The sequence below is a fragment of the Nannospalax galili genome, unplaced genomic scaffold (assembly GCF_000622305.1).
Source record: "Nannospalax galili isolate Female #2095 unplaced genomic scaffold, S.galili_v1.0 scaffold734, whole genome shotgun sequence".
Lineage (NCBI taxonomy): Eukaryota > Metazoa > Chordata > Mammalia > Rodentia > Spalacidae > Nannospalax > Nannospalax galili.
Genome location: NW_008337073.1, coordinates 2,643,834 through 2,660,441, shown reverse-complemented (window position 1 = coordinate 2,660,441; position 16,608 = coordinate 2,643,834). Strand labels below are relative to the sequence as shown.

At 39.3% G+C, this 16,608-nt stretch overlaps 1 protein-coding gene across 1 annotated transcript in view; it reads left to right on the top strand.

The window, feature by feature from the left end:
• The window catches only part of Cfap54 (cilia and flagella associated protein 54), a 372,605-nt gene that overhangs the window by 249,388 nt on the left and 106,609 nt on the right, over window positions 1-16,608 (top strand). Inside the window, exons 57-61 of the mRNA XM_029563104.1 lie at window positions 2,374-2,533; window positions 5,319-5,420; window positions 6,272-6,365; window positions 12,118-12,216; window positions 12,997-13,138. Of these exons, the coding sequence (XP_029418964.1) occupies window positions 2,374-2,533; window positions 5,319-5,420; window positions 6,272-6,365; window positions 12,118-12,216; window positions 12,997-13,138 (597 nt within the window). The remainder of the gene's footprint in view (window positions 1-2,373; window positions 2,534-5,318; window positions 5,421-6,271; window positions 6,366-12,117; window positions 12,217-12,996; window positions 13,139-16,608) is intronic.

The following is a 16,608-nucleotide window of genomic DNA, read 5'->3' as shown; positions in this document are numbered from 1 at the left end:
ATATGTATTTAGAGTGCTGTAAGAAATTATCTTGATTTAGGAGAGTAACAGTAGTAAATTCTTCTATAAGGTCTTCAGGCTCTCTAAACATGTGTACTTGGCTGTGTTTTCAGTACCACACATGAATTTCCTCCTACTGAGTAGGCCTTAAGGCCAATCAGACAACTGTTGATCACCCCCAAGATAAAAGTGCCACTATTGCACCAATAGGAATATTTTGCTAGGTCAGTCATTGCCATGGTTTGTAGGTTTTACAGCTGGGTAGGACCATTGATTGATCTCTGGAGAAAAAGTTTTTGTTCAATTCTGTTGAACAAGTCATTTAACTTACCTGTGTTTCTGTTTCTGTCTCAGGAAATGAAGTATCAATGTCTGTAGCTAGTGGGGTGTGCAGTGTGTTTAGAAGGTCACCTAGCTTGCTGCAGAGCTTTGTAGGTGTTAGCTGCTCTTAATGTTCCATGACTAAAGTCATCAGTGTGCTGTCATCTCGCCTGATCGAGAGTATTCTCCAGAGGCTGGAGAGATGGCTCAGTGGTTAAGAGTACTGACTGCTCTTGCAGAGGACCTGGGTTCGATTCTCAGCACCCACATAGTGGCTAACCCACAGGAATGGCATGACATGGGTGTACTCACACACATGCAAGCAATACACTCATACACATAAAGTAAAAATAATAGATTTAAAAAAAAGAGTATTCTCCAATCCTATACTGCCTTTTTGTTTATACTTCTTTTCTGTACATAGTAGCTATACTACCAATGCAATACTTCCCCTAGTTTTCTTCCACTCTTTATCCTAACAATTTGATTCTTTAAAATGACCAAAGGCAAGACCACTACCATTGGCCTAGATAAGTATGCTGACTAGGACCCTTCTCTGGTCTTTCCCAGATCTGGACATACCAGAGCTGTATCCTGCTCCCACAGTGCTGTGCAGTTTCTTGTCCATAACCAGCCACAAGCTATTTTCACTACTTATTTTGCTCTTTTATATTCTTGATTAATTACCAGTTCCATGACCTCAATCTTAGGATGCTGTATCGTGCTTTAAGGAGTGACCAATGGGGTCTGGCTGCTTTAGGTTCAAATCATGGCCATGTGACCTTGGGCAGGTAAACTTATAGCTCTTGAGTCACTCCTCTGAACTCTGTCAAATGAGCGTCATACTGATGCCCACTCAGAGTCCTGAATCACATGGGCCATCCACATTGAGATCAAGAGATGGTATCAGGCGCGCAGGAAGCAGTTAACAAATCTTAGTTCTTATTGCTCTCTTTCCCCATTTGTACCTAGTAACTAACACTTGGAAAATACTTGTTGAGTAAATATCTGTCTTTGTTTCCATGCAATTTAAGGAAAATGTTTCATCTATTCAACAATCCTTCATTGTATTCATTAAATAATGAAGGTCCCATGGATGGATGTGCACTGGGGGACGTCTGTGGACATTGACTTGACACATTGGGCCTTAATACTGATGTCAGAGTATAAGGTTCCAATGGGAGGCTGAGGGACTGGGAGTGTGTGCTGGTGGGGACAAGGGTATAAAGATGATTAAGATTCTTTGAGGTATTCCATATAACATGCACAAAAATTCAATGGAAAGAAATTAAAAATATATGGACTCAAAAAAAATAATGAAGGTCCCTAAGGGGCATGGCATATCTTTGTCCATTATAGGCTGGTTTATAGTTCTGATGAAAAAAGAATTCACGGGCTGGAGAGATGACTCAGTGGTTAAGAGCACTGGCTGCTCTTACAGAGGACCCAGTCGAGTCCCAGCACCCACATGGTGACTAACAACCATCTGTAACTCCAGTTCCATGGAACTGGATGCCCTCTTCTGACCTCCACAGGCAACCTCCACAGGCACTGCATGACACAGGTGGACTTACACACATGCAGGCAATACACTCATACACATATAAAATAAAAATAAATAAAATATTTTTTAAAGAAAAAAGAATTCCTAATAAGCAAGCACTCTATTTACTGGAAAGAAAATTACTGCCTATTTAATATTTAATGTATGCCAATTTTTCTATGAGCAACATGAAACTTCCAGATGTTTTTCTACTAATAGCTTTATCTTAAGAACATAGACTTTGTTTTATGGAGCATCGTGAAAAGATGAGAACTGTAGAATCTCAGGAGATTAGTGCTCATTTTAAAAATGAGAAATCCTATTGGAGTTTTATCAAAGATCAAATTATCGTTGTAATTCATCGACATAATGGGTATTGTGACTCCTTGAAACATTCTTGGAGCTGGAGTTCATCAATGGCGTTACTATGAGAGAAGTCTGGTGACTTGGGAGCTTGGTCTGAACACTTAGGATTGTGTGCTTTGCCGCACCCATCTTTCTCCTTTTAGGGCATACACTGGTCAAGCAGGTGTACCAAAGCAGCAAGAAGACAGATGTCATGAAGTGGCTGCCTCCTCTTCATCTCTTTGAGATGGCACTGAAGCTCTGCAAGATATCCGCGGCAGAAGAGTATGAGGTGGAGGCCGAAATCCTTTTCCAGAAAGGCAAGCTGTATTTGGGATCAGGACTATGATAAAGTGTGTAGAATTTATTAATTTATGAATAATCAACTTCTTTCTGATAAAAATACAGATTTTACAGAGCTTGATAGTTGCAGAACATGTTGATTTCTTCTGCAAATCTAGGTTTCAAATAAAAGAACTCTAAGATTATGTCTAGAAGGAAAAAGTACTTCTTAGTTCCTTTTATAATTATAATTTATAGCTTCACACAAAGTTTCATGTTTGGCTAAAAAAATGTCAGTATCAGTCACTTCATCACACATGATGTGCCTGGAGAGATGGCTCAGCGTTAAGAGCACCATACTGTTCTTGCAGAGGACCTGAGTTTTGTTTCTAGCACACAACATCCTATAACTCCAGCTCCAGGGGATCCTCTAGTCTCCTCAGGCACCCCTGCACTTATGTGCACATACCCACACAGACATACATATATACATATAATTGAAGAATAAAATATCTTAAAAATACATACTTATTGGGGTTGGAGAGATGGCTCAGTGGTCAAGAGCACTGGGCTGCTCTTGCAGAGAACCTTGGTTTGGGTCCCAGCACCCACATAGTGACTCACAACTGTCCATAACTCCAGATCCAGACCCTTTTATGCTTCTGTGGGCATTTCACACACGGGTGCACTTATTATGTACATGAGGCAAAACACTTATACAGATGAAATTAAAACAAATAAATTTAAAAAAATTAATAATAATGATAAAGTTAATTGCAATTATTAATCAAAATAATAAACAATGCTTTATTATTAAATGATAATTTTTTGCTATCTCATTCCGAGTTAAACATTTTGGTTAATGTCTGTAAGTTAAATAGTTGTAGAGTGCATGCATTTAGAACTTACAAACATTGACTGTTTATATAATACATTAATATAATTTTACTGTGGCCATTTTAGCTGCAAGAAAAGCAAAAGGTAATGATTGCTTCCTTTTTGAGCACCTACAAGATGCAAAACATGCAGTCAGTGTTTAACATCTCATATTGTTCATTCTTACAAGAGTGCTCCAAGGTGGGCATGAGCAATCCTGGTTGACAAGGGAAGAGAACAAACCTCAGTAGCTGCTGTGAAAGTGTCCAGATGGGGGAGCTCTGTGCTGGCCAGCTCTGGGCACGTTCCCTCCTGTTGTGTGAGAACTGTGGATCCTTCTCACAGTGGCTGGAAGATTTCCCTTCCCTGACTTTTCTGCCACAGAGAAGCTCTCTTGGTTCCTGAAGAATGAGACTTGCCATGATTTGGGGGAGCTAAATAAGGGATGGACCATTGACATCATCCCTAAGTATTTTCATGCATTTGATGGCTTTTTAGTTTGTTTTTATTTTTAAAAATTAAAAGTGAGGGGCTGGAGAGATGACTCAGTGGTTAAGAGCACTCCTTGCAGAGGACCTGGGTTCAATTCCCAGCACCACATGGCAGCTAACAACCATCCACATAGTTTCAGGAGCTCCAAGGCCCTCTTCTGATTTCTGAGGGCATTGCATGACACAGTGCACTCACATACATACTGGTAGTACACTCATACACATAAAATTAAAATGAATAAAATATTTAAAAAATTAAAAATGAACTTACATCAATGGTGACAACATGCACAAGACCCATGCAAATTCAATCAGATAGAAAGTAACATAGACCTGGGAAAATGGGCAGGAGACCCCAACCTTAGCTTAGGAACTATTGGTAGCTGATCACTGCTGGGTGAGGGAGAATTGATCTTCTTTAAAGGAGTCACACTGGATAGGCTGAACAGGCTCTCTCACACAGAGAGACAGTTGGATACACAAACTTGACTCCATAGGCTTTAACATATAAGACAGAATGTGTGAAATCCTGTGGGTGGGATATGGGGGGGTGCAGATAGGATAGGTCTAAATATGATTAAAATGTACTGTAAAAAATCCACAAAAATTCAATAAAATATTCATTGAAAAAAATTTTAAATTAATTGTCAAATATTAATGTTTGTGCAAATGTGTACAATGTGGGATGATTAAACCAAGCTAGTTAAAGATATCTAAATATATCATTTTATTTTGTGTTGTGAGCATTCAAAAAAATCTTTCTTGGCAATTTTTAAGTCTATAGTACATTGTGATTAATTACAATCACAAAGATACATGCTAGATCACTGCGTTCTAGTATTCATCCTGAGCTTTTACCCACGACTCCATGGTTCTCATCTCTCCATGTCTTGACAACTATCGCTCTACTTTCCAGAGAGTGAGTGTGACTTTGTCAGCGTTCATGTAAGCAAGACCGTGCAGGCCCTTCTGTGCCTGGCTTCTTTCTCTTAGCATAATACCCCAGGTTCCCATGTGTAAATGACAGCATCTCCTTTTTATGTATAATATAGTCCATTGTGTATATACACCACTTTTTAAAAATCCATTTAGCCACTGAAGAACACTTGGGCTCAGCCTGCCTCCCGACTGTTGTGAATGATGTTGCAGTCCACATAAGGATGCAACTGTTTTCTTTGTTTTTTTTTTTTTTGTGAAATAGACAAGGGAAAGAGCAAAAATTGTGGGGAAGAAAGGAAAGGGAGATATTGGATGAGGGAGAGTCACAAAGGAAGGAGCAGAGAAAGGTAGCTTGGTGAACGGGCTGTGTTCGGAAGCCAAAGGTGTCTTGGCTGAAGGCATTGCTGACATCCTGGTGAAGGAAGTTCTTCCAGTTTCATGAATTTCTAGCATAAAATATTTGTTTTTCATTCTAAATTATAAAAATGGAAAACAATCTTTATTTTTCTTCTTTCAGGCAGAATAGAGCGTCAGTTACTGATGGAGGAGGAATCTACAGTTTTACAAGTGGAGAGTTTTTTTGAAGCTATCCAACTAAGTCTGAGAAATGATCAAAACTCAGGGTAAAAACATTTCATGGTTGTAGTAATAGCCATGGTTGATTTGAGCTCTGTGTTGTGGTCGTACATGGGTGAGTCAAGACAGAAGTGAATGAGAGACATCTTCATGACAAGGCTCATGCACTGGGATCCACCTGTCCAGCAGGTTTACTAACTTGCTTTTATGACCTAAGGTCTCCTTAACAGAAATGGAGGGGCAGCACCCCTTCATCATAGTGCTATTGTAGACTGAACTGAGTCTCACCTGAACCCAGAGCTCCTGTCAATCTCAAGATTGTGCAGGCCTCCTCTGGACTCTTTCTTATAACCATAGGATCCCACCTCAGTGTGAAAGTGTATAGAAAAATTTATGTGAATAGCCTCTGTAGCTGCCAATGCCCAGTTCTAGCCTGCTTAATTCTGTGTAGAAATTACCTCAGTATTAAGGGAAAGCAGTGATCCAAGTGGCCACAACTGATGTATTTGATAGTAAATATGCAGATCTAACCTATACCATTATTACTTTCTGTTGAATTCTCTGCCTCTTTCAATTTTAATGACAAGAGGAGGGTAGACAGAGGGCTGTTTCCAAGGATGACTCTGCCAGTCTTGACCATTCCTTCTTTAGGTGTTGATGCTAAGCGTCATAGGAGTCGTGGCATGGGGTGACACCAGCACAAAAGCAAGCAAAATACTAAGCTCTCTTCAAGAGGTTCCCAGTACAGATAGGAAGATTCTAGTATCTGTGACCAAAAGTACCAATGAAGAGACAGGCACTGGCTTTGCCTATTTTTACCTTTCACTGTTCCAGATGTTGTTAATGATGCAAAGAGGTTGCACAAGGCTCTGTAAGTCTAATGTTATGTCATGTTTAGGTTGATAAGAGATTCCTACCTTGAGATTGCCCTGATGTATTTCCATCTGAAGAAGCCAAAGAAAAAGATTTCAGCAACACCATCGTCACTTAAGGTAATAGCTGCATTGATTAGAAATTAGAAGTTAATTGCCTTTGATCTTGCATTTCAGTAATACTTGCTGTTGAAATAATGAGACATTTTCCTATGTGACTCGAAGCAGTCAGCTCATTACTTTGTAGTCACACTTGTACTCAGATGCCTCTTTAGGCATTTTAGATACAGCTCTGGAAATAGATATCATTTAGGTATTTTTTTGCTTGTTAAAATGTTATAGATGAGACACTGGTTATATAAATATGCAAAGGCAGTGCAATTAATGTTTAGGAAAATGTAGGAAATGGTGTGTTAGTTAAACAAATGGGCAAATAATGTTTTTGAAAATTGACATGACCTGATAGCCATTCATCTTTCACAGATCTATCAAGCACCAGCCAGTCTTCTAGAAGGAGATGCTAAACCAGTGTCCAAGATGAGCACAGTTCTCATGGAGCTTACCTTCCAGAGGAGGGAAACAGACCAAGTCAGCAAAGACAGGATGTCAGAGGAAGAAAGTTGGGAGGAAACAAGGGAGAAAGAAGAGGGGAAAAGGGCCCTTTGGTAGTGAAATTTAGGATGAGGAAATCATTTGGGTTGGTGGAACTGCAAATGCAGGTGGAGGGATAATATGACGACGTGAGGAGAGAGCTATGCAGGGTCACAGAGTGATGCACAGTCCTCAGCAGTGCTTGCAAACTAAAGTACAGACACATCCTCAAACATCTTGTGAAAGGCAGCTAATGACTTGGTTAGTTAGAGATGGGGCCTGAGGCTTGGGGTTTCCTACAACCTCCCAGGCATTGCCAATGCACGCAGTGACACTGAGGTACCAAGGGTCTTGACTAAGGGAGATTCTCGTGGCAGGAATAAGCCAGGTTGCTTTGATTTGCATGAGTCTAGTGCTTTTATTGTTTGGATTCTGGTAGTCTCTCATATTTCATCTTTATTGAATAATCATTTAATTCTGCATGAGACCTTTTTAGAAAATACTATAATCAACTCTCTAATTTTTGAGGTGTCATAAACACGATTTAAAACCTTTAGTCAATTGAATTAGGTGAGTGCCACCTATTTTTTAAATAAAAATGATTATAAATTCGGAAAGGTTACTTTGGTGGTATGATAAAATGTTAATTGCTTGTAAGGGAAAAATATGTTTTGTATCCACAGAAAGCAGCACTACAAATTAACAAAATGGTAGGAAATCTCATATTACTTTTTTGGCTTGTGTTAGAGAAGTGTTTATAATAATGAACATGGAATGGAATTTGAATGTAAAAGTAGTAGAAATTCATAAAATATAGTCAGTATTTTCTTTGTATCTTGACATAGTATAAATATTTTAGTAAGTTACAAAATTTCTAGAAACACAAAATCGACTGAAACAAATGCTTCTTACATTCATTGAGACATATTCAGATTATTGAAATATAACACTTGGAATTTTTTCTAATAAAAATCAACACTAAAACTTAAAAAAAAACTCAGCAGAGTTGGGGTCAGCAAGATGGCTCAACAGGGAAAGGTGCTTGCTGCCAAGTGTGATGACCTGTGTTCAATCCCCAGGACTCACATGGTGGAAGGAGACAACTGAGTCTTGTAAGTTGTCCTCTGAGCTCTGTGTGTGGTGGGATACACACACACACACACACACACACACACACACACACACACACAGATACTCACACACACGCACACCATAAACAAAAATGTAAAGCAAACCAAAGCAGTACTATTGTTTGACTGTTAGTAGTGTGCACGCAGCAAATCTGGGGCTGTGTCGTATCTTCTTGACATATGAGCATATTTTGGGGCCTTTTAAAAGACTTATTTCCTTACCTCTGACATGGACATATTATACATGGATTTTAGGGTGTCTGGGAGAATGAACAAGGTACTGGGCATGCATGTATTTAGGTTTCATAACTTTATGTAACTTCAGTCAAATATCTATATTCTTCATAAAGTATTTTAGTTGATATCCAATTATGATTTGCTAAGTTTCATTGACTGTTTCTTGAACATTTCTTCATGAATTCATTAAGCAAATATTTTTGAAGGGCTTAATGTAGTACCAGACACAGTCTTCACGTCCCCTAAGTTACCCAGTGTCTAGCAAGGGAGAGACACAATTGAATGACATTTAACAAGGGCCATAAACACAATATTCCAAGGTGGAGATGAGGGACAAAGTAATTCTGCTTTGTGTGAAAGCCAGAGAAGTCTCAGATGAGTGCATTTTGAAGAAAGTGTAGAATTTTTCAAGTAGTTAAGTAGGAGAAAAAGATTTCAAAAGGGAGGATCAACATGAAAACATTTTAATAATACTTATTGAAGTATAATTTCTATCCAAGAAACTAACCCATTTGAAAACTTAAGTTTACATATCTTTCTATTTATTTAGTTACCTAGTTAATTTTTGAGACACGGTCTAGTTATATAGCCCAGGTTGCCCTTGAACCTGTGAGCCTCCTGCCTGAGCCTCCTGAGTGCTGGAATTATAGGCTTGCACCACCATACCTGGATAAGACTGAAGTTTAGAGTTATGTAACCATCACCACCATCCAGTGTTACAACATTTCAATCCTCCCTGTGAAGATCCTTTCTCCCCACTTGTAGTCAGTCCTTTGTTCACCTTTAGCCCAACATAACCGCGTTCATTTCTATAGATGGGACTTTCCTGGATAGTTCCTATAAATATAACCCTACAGTAGTCACTGTTTTTGTACATATTTCTTTTTCCCTTGTATAATCTTGAACTTCACCCAACTGTGGCATGTGCCAATAGTTTGCTTCTTTTTATTGCTGAGATTTTCCTAGGATCACTATTTAAAGTACAAGTTCTTTATCCATCCAATGGCTAGTTGGCATCTGAGTTCTCTCCACTGTTTTGGACACTGTGATTAATATTTCTTTGACATTGCATGTACATTCTGGTGTGGAAACAGTTTTACAGTTTTTTTGGATACACTCTTAAGAGGGGAGTAGCTGGACCACATGAAAAATCTGTGCTGAACCTTTTCATGATCTGCCATATGGTGGATAGGGACAGATTTTACTGTCTTCCGAAGTGTCTTACAATTCTGCACTCCTTCTGATTTCTCCATAGACCATTCCAGTGGATATGAAGTAATGTCTAATTATGGTTTGTTTTGCATTTAAGTGATAGCTAATGATGCTGAGATATTTTTATGTGCCTATTGGTCATTGCACTCTTCTTTGGGGAAATGTCTATTCCAATCCTTTGCCTACTTATAAATTAGGTCGTTTGTCTTTTTATCATTGGGTTGTGATAGATTTTAAAATCTATATATATATTCTAGATACAAGTCCCATATTGGATATATGATTTGCAAATATTTTCTCCCAGATGGTAGCTGGTCTTTCCATATAATTAATATGGTGTTAGAGATAAAAAGTTTTTAATTTTAATGAAGTTCAAGTATGAGTTACTTTTATTTTGTAGATTGTGATTTTAGCAGCAATCTAGGATCGTTAGCATTTCATCGATCTTTAAGTCCACCTTTACTGTCTTTGTCACTGTGGCTTTGGTAGATTTCAAACTGGAGAGTGTGCTCTTCATTTCAGATCTGCTTTGGCTATTTGGAGACCTTTGCATTTTCTTATGATTTTTTGGACTTGTTTCCCAATTTCTGCAAAGAAATAAAATGGATTTTTGTGATATTGTGTTCAATCTATAGAATAATCTGGCGACAGTTTGTCCTAACAATATTAAGACTTCAGGAGTATGAATCATCTCTTCATCTATTTAGATGTTAGTTAATTTCTTGCAGTGATGCTTTGTATTTTTCATACATATTTCTATTGTGAATGAATTTATTATTTCCATTTCCAGACTGTTTGTTAGGGTATAGAATTTTATATCTTGTGACCTCACTAACCAGGTTTGTTGAGTGTAATAAAGTGTGTGTGTGTGTGTGTGTGTACATCTCTTAGGCTGTTCTGCATACAGGATTATATCTTCTGCAAACAAATACTGTTTTTATGTCTTCTTTTCCAATCATTTACATTTTTCCCTTTTTATTACTGTTTGGGCTATGCAATGTTTGACACCTCCCCCCATCTTCAAAAGAAAGCTCTGGGGCTGGAGAGATGGCTCAGTGGTTAAAAGCACTGGCTGCTCCAGTACTGTCAGCATGCACAAGACCCGTGCAAACTTAGGCAGAGAAAAACCCAGCACAGAACTGTGGAAGTGAACAGCAGGCCCTAATCTTAGTTGAAGAATTATTGGCAGCTGATTACTGCTGGGTGATGAAGAGTTGATCTTCCTGAAGGGAGAGACTCTAGATAGGCTGACTAAACCCTGCTGGATGAACTTGTACTGAGGGACATAGTGGGCCCTAATACAAATGACAGAATGTATGAACTCCAGTGTGGGGGGAGCTATGGGAGTTGCCAAAGGGGAAGGGGGGAGAGGGTATAAAGAAGGGGGAAGAGGGTATAAAGGTGATTTTATGTATGAAATACACAAAAATTCAATAAACTTTTTTTAAAAAAGCACTGGCTGCTCTTGCAGAAGACTCGGGTTCCGCAGGCATAGCATGACATGGGTGCACTTACATACATTTAGGCATAACACTCATACACATAAAATTAAAAATAAATTAATAAATAAAAAAGTCCCAAAGCCACCATGTTCTTTCACCAATCCAGATTTTTTCTCCCATTTTGAGCCCAACTCTAGCCTTCTCAGTAGTTTCCTTCTGAATTAAAAGTGGCTTCTTTTCTCAATGCCCAGGTCACTAACTGTCCTCACCTTGCAGGTGTTTAATCTTAATATGTATTCTTCATTTTGTGCCTGTTAGTCTTGTTTTCAGAGTTTCAGTGGGTAAGTTTCTCATGCTTAGTAAGCTATGCATTGCTACCCCAGATCCTACATAGTTCCCCTGCAGCCAATGTTCCTGCCTTTCTTGTCTTGAGCAGAGCTGTGTTGCTCAGCCCCCATAGGCAGCTCTCCAAGGTGTCTTTTCCTTCAAGTTTGTCACTTGTTTAGGCTGGCCACATTTACCTGTTGTACCCACTGCCTCAGCATCCCTGGTATTTGGGAGCATCCCTGGTATCCAGGACTTCTCCCCAGCCTTCTAGATGTAGGTAAAGAGGTGACGTACTTCTTGTTACTGTTTGTTTTTAATTCTGCAATTTTCTTGAAGCTCAAAGAAGTAAGCACATCAAAAAACTAAAAGCCAAGCATGGTGGTGTATGCCTTTAATCCTAGCACTCGGGAGGCAGAGGCAGGTAGAGCTCTGTGACATTGAGGCCAGCCTAGTCTACATAGTGAGTTCCAGGACAGCTGGACCCTATCTCAAACAACAACAATAACAACAACAATAAAAACACAACAAAAAACAAAAAAACAAATAAGCAAAGAACTACTAAAATGGAATTTGACTTCATTTGAAAAGACATTTCTATGAATGTATGTCATGTAAGCTCATTATAGAAAACTAGGGAAAAAATTACCAAAATAATGTAGCCACTCTTAAAACTTGGTACATTTACTGCTTTTATGTATAGTAAGTAATACATGTGCACCTTTTTTACAAGTTGGATGATCATACTTTGTATACAATTTTGTTACCTAAGTTTTCCATGATATATTTTAAATGTCTCTTCTTGGCAATAACATAGTATTATCCTTAATGGATATATAGTATTTCACAAAAATGTTATCTACAGAAGATGGGAAGATTTGTCAAGACACATCATGGTATCTTTATCATAAAACTTTCCTTTTTTAACTATTTTAGCCTCTTCCGAGAAGGCATAGTTCTATTAAGGAGCCAATAGCAAATAGATTTGAAATGTGCAGTTCATTGGCCTGGATTGCAATAAGAGCTGCTGCACAGGTTGGTGTGATTTCTGTTCACTCTTTCTGTTGTCTGTGTTCTCCATCAATGGCAGCGTGATGTGTCTACATAAGAGAAAGGCCATGTTCAGATTTGTATTTGTCATATTGTTTGGAAATACTGGAAATAGTCTATACGTGTGGTGTTTTTAATCTCTATTAACCAGACATGACTGTTTCAATTTTTCTTTAATGAAATGTTGGATATACATATGTACCTATTTGACATTTTGGCAATACCTATCACAGCTAGGTGAGGTAGCTTATTTAAAGTGGCCTGTATATTAATTAAATTGTCAAAACTAACTGATGTGTCTGAATATGATGCATATTCTACATGTCAGGGGTCACAATTTTTTTTCAGATAATCCTCATCTTTTTTCCTCCAAATACAGATTGGATGTTATTTTATGAGTTCCCTTTTTCATGTGAGTTTCACTGTCTGTTTGTATTGTGCTGCTATAAGAGAACAGTATACCCTAAATAGTTTGTAATAAACATGGATTTACTGACTCACAGTTCTGAAGACTGGTGGGTCAAAGATGAAGAGCAAGAGTGGGAAGAAAACAGGGAGACAATTTGTTCCCCATTCCCATGATCACTTAGCATGCTTAAGGCCAAAGTTGTCTTGGCCGATCACCTCTTGAAAATTTCCACCTCCATGTACTGCCACAGCGAGGTCAAGTTTCCAGCACATGAACTTGGAGTGACATAATTAAACTAACAGAGAATATATGAGTCAGAGAGCTTCTATTTATGAATTCTAATGTATGTATTACAGGTCAGTGAAGCTGTGCTGGCAATCAAACTACTGATTGGAAAGAAAAATGCTAGAACTGACAAAGTTAATCACATGGCATTACCGAACATTCCAGAATTTGCCACTGTGGATCTTTTGTCTTCATATACAGATTATTTGCTTGGTAGGTTTTAATGTCTGAATATTTTTTGCCAAAACTCTCTATGTAGAATATGCATCCAAGTTTTGAAGATTTCATTATTGTGGTTTGCTGGCTGTCAAGTTTTTTGTCAAGTTGACACAAACTAGAGACACCTGGGAAGACAGAACCTCAGCTGAGGAATTTCTTCCCTCAGACTGACCTGTGGGCCTGTCTGTGGGGCATTTCCTTGATTGCTGGTTGATGTAGACGGCCCAGCCCACTGTGGGCAGTGCCATTCCTGGGTAGGTGTGCCTGGGCTTTATAGGAAAGCGAACTGAACTGTTATGGAGTTCAAGACCACCGGGAAAAGACCACCAGACCCAATTCAGATTTTAATTAGCCAAATTTTATTGCTGTGGCAAGACTGACAGTCTCCAGAGGCTGGATATGGGACTGCAGGGAGGCTGGGAGGGGACAGGAAGCTTTCTTAAAGGCAGAAACCACAAGCAGTTATAAGACAGTGGGGTGACACTGACCTTTAAATATAGAAACTTTTTTGTAGCAATAAGCAAGTTTACAGAAGCCAAACAAGCAACTGTTAGTCATTTTCTTAAAAGATGTATAGAGACCTTGACAGTAAAGAGCTTTCTGATTATTATTATTTAAGCATATTACCAAGAAAGACAGGATATTGTTTTGGTTAGTTCCCTTGGCTAGGCAAGACACACGGCTGCAGTGTCTTAGAAAAACACTCCTCTAAGGGGAAGTTACTAGGTTCAGACCTGACCTTGAACTGACCGTTTGTCTAGCTTTTGAGTTTAAAGTGGCTGCCTTGTACAAAATGGAGTTGTAGTCACTGCAGAACAAGCCGGAGGAAGCAGCGTTCCTCAGTTTCTGCTTCAGTTCCTGCCTCCGGGTTCCTGCCTTGACTTCCTTACTTGACTTCCCTCAATAAATGTAAGCCAAATAAACCTTTCCTCCCTGATTTGGTTTTGGTCAGTGTGTTATCACAACGGAAAGTAAACTAGCACACTGGTCTTTAGCTTAGAGGAGATAATGGTTTAGGGAGTCTCCAGGAGAATAGGGGTTCCTAGTGCTAGTTTTCAAACAGAATGCCCTCAGCTTACAACCTGTGTACACATGTTACTGAGCTGGCTGCTGCATGCCAGGGTTCTGGGAATGAAAGTCTGTACATTTGTTTGTCTTATAGCCTATACATGTCAAGTGGTAACTTTGGAGGGAGGTGCTTGAGGGAGCTTCTCTGGTCTTTTGATCTAAAACATCCACCGATTCACACTCTCATAGTCTCCTTATTCTTAATAGTTACTTCATGTTCATGCTTATGTTTTGAGAGTGTATCTAAGATCTTTCATTCACTAAATGACCATCAGCCTCCTGAGAGTGGGAATTTCTCCTGTCTTATTTCATCTACAACAGAACACACACCATCACTTGCACAAGGCAGGTATCCAGTACTAATTGTTAAGTGAATTGATGGATGCTATGTAGGTAGAATTTAAGATTGCCCTTGCTATTTTTTATGACTTTTCCTTATTTATGATTCTCTACTTAGTAAACTGTAATAAAAACCTCAGCAGTAATGTATTTAACATTCATTTATGTGTTTGTTTATCCATCTGTTAAAAATATTTATTGACTGCTTTAATGTACTAAGTATTTTAGGTGCTCAGAAGCAAGGCCTTAGATAGTTCAGTAAGATTAATGCCTGAGGTTTTTTGGTGCAAGCTGAGCATTGAGCAGAACAGAAGAAAATCTTCCCTTTAACCTGACAAGGTGGCTGCATTTTACCAAAGCCTTGGGAACCAGCTTCTTCTGCCAAAGGCCCAAGTGAAACATTCACATCTCACATCACCTGCTTTCTAAGCTCCTTCCTGAGGATTCAGTTGCCAAGACTGTTTCCTGCCTACCTGTGGTTTGCTGAGGTTAAACCATTAGATGAACGTTTTACATTGAGACTTTTAATTTTTCTTTCTTTTGTGCTGGGAGACTTTTACCTCCTTGGATTTCTACACTGCGGCTAGGGCCTCTGTCTGGAAGCTCCCTCCTCCTTGGAGTCTAATAGATAAATTCCACAGAAATGATGCCTCCATGCATGCACAGGGCAATCTGGCAGCCAATAGCCGGGGGCTGCTCACCGTTTCTCATGCCTCATCCTGTTTTAAAGATTAAGATTCAAATGACCAGCATGACTATCTCTTCTTCCTGTGCCTTCTCATTAATCCTTGATGATGTGTCTACGTTAGTCATTTCCTTGTGCTCCACTACATTTTAGGGCAGGAAAAGACAATAAGCATCACCTGAGATGAACTCTAAACCTCCCTAGTGACTTACAGCTGCAAGAAATTCTTCTGGCGCTCTGCCTCAGGCTTCAGGTGAGCCTCTGCCCCAGGGCCCAGCCTATAGAGGTCATGGTTACCCGGGCATGCTCTGCTCAGGGCAGATGCCAGGGCAAGAGCCGTAGGTTTGGTCACAGTATGTAGGTTTGGTCACAGTATGCACTGCTCACAGGCATCTCTGCCTATCTCATCTTACTGCTCATAGCAAGTCATATGGCCAAGTTAAGTGTGAATGAGGTAAGGACATATGCTCTGCTTGTAGGAGAGAATTGGGTGGGAATGTTTGCTGAATGACAGTCTGCACTAGCACACACAATTGTGGCCTATGGCTAGAAGTTACCTGAGAAGAATTGTGAATCTCTGTACGGAAAAGCAGGAAAAGTTGCTGCCATGATAAATTAATGATATCTGCCATGGGCACGTGATGGAGAATATCATCCCCTAAACCAAATGGTATCAACCCATTCAACTGCATCATCTTCATTTTAGCTTAATACTAGAGCTTGGGGTTTCTTGTTCCACGTGGCAACTCTCCTAGCACATTCCGGTATTTTCTCTGACCACTAGCACTTCTTTACTATTTTAAATAAGAAAATTGCTCAGTTTGAGAGTCCAATCTGTTTTGCATTTTACCTCACCTAAAGAATAATAATGTTGCCCTCCAGTCTTTTCCTGGCAGGCTGGTAATTAATGCATGTTGATGACTTAGCTCACCAGTATTTGGGTTGGACGGAGGTTTTGAATTCCCACCTGATTGCCACAAATACACAGATGGCCATGAAGTTCATATTATAATGACTCGCTAAAGGGAAAAATCTCTTAACAACAAATAGAACTTGTTTGATTTTCTACTCATTACCATACATTAGCATCCAGAAGAAAACCTCACTAATCTAGCTTTAAGTAACATTAGCACTCATCTATATACAAGGTGATGAACAATATTCATTGTTTTGTGTGCAGAGCACTGTACCAGATATTTCTTTTCCCTTCCTCCTCCTCCCTTTCTCCCTTCCTTCCTTCCTCTCTCCCTCCTTTCCCATGCTATGTATAGAACCCAGGGTCTTAAGGTTGCTAAGTGTGTATTCCACTTCTACCACTGAGCTATACTCCCCAGCCCTGCATCCAAGGCTTATGCTCAGCAGGGAGAAGTCA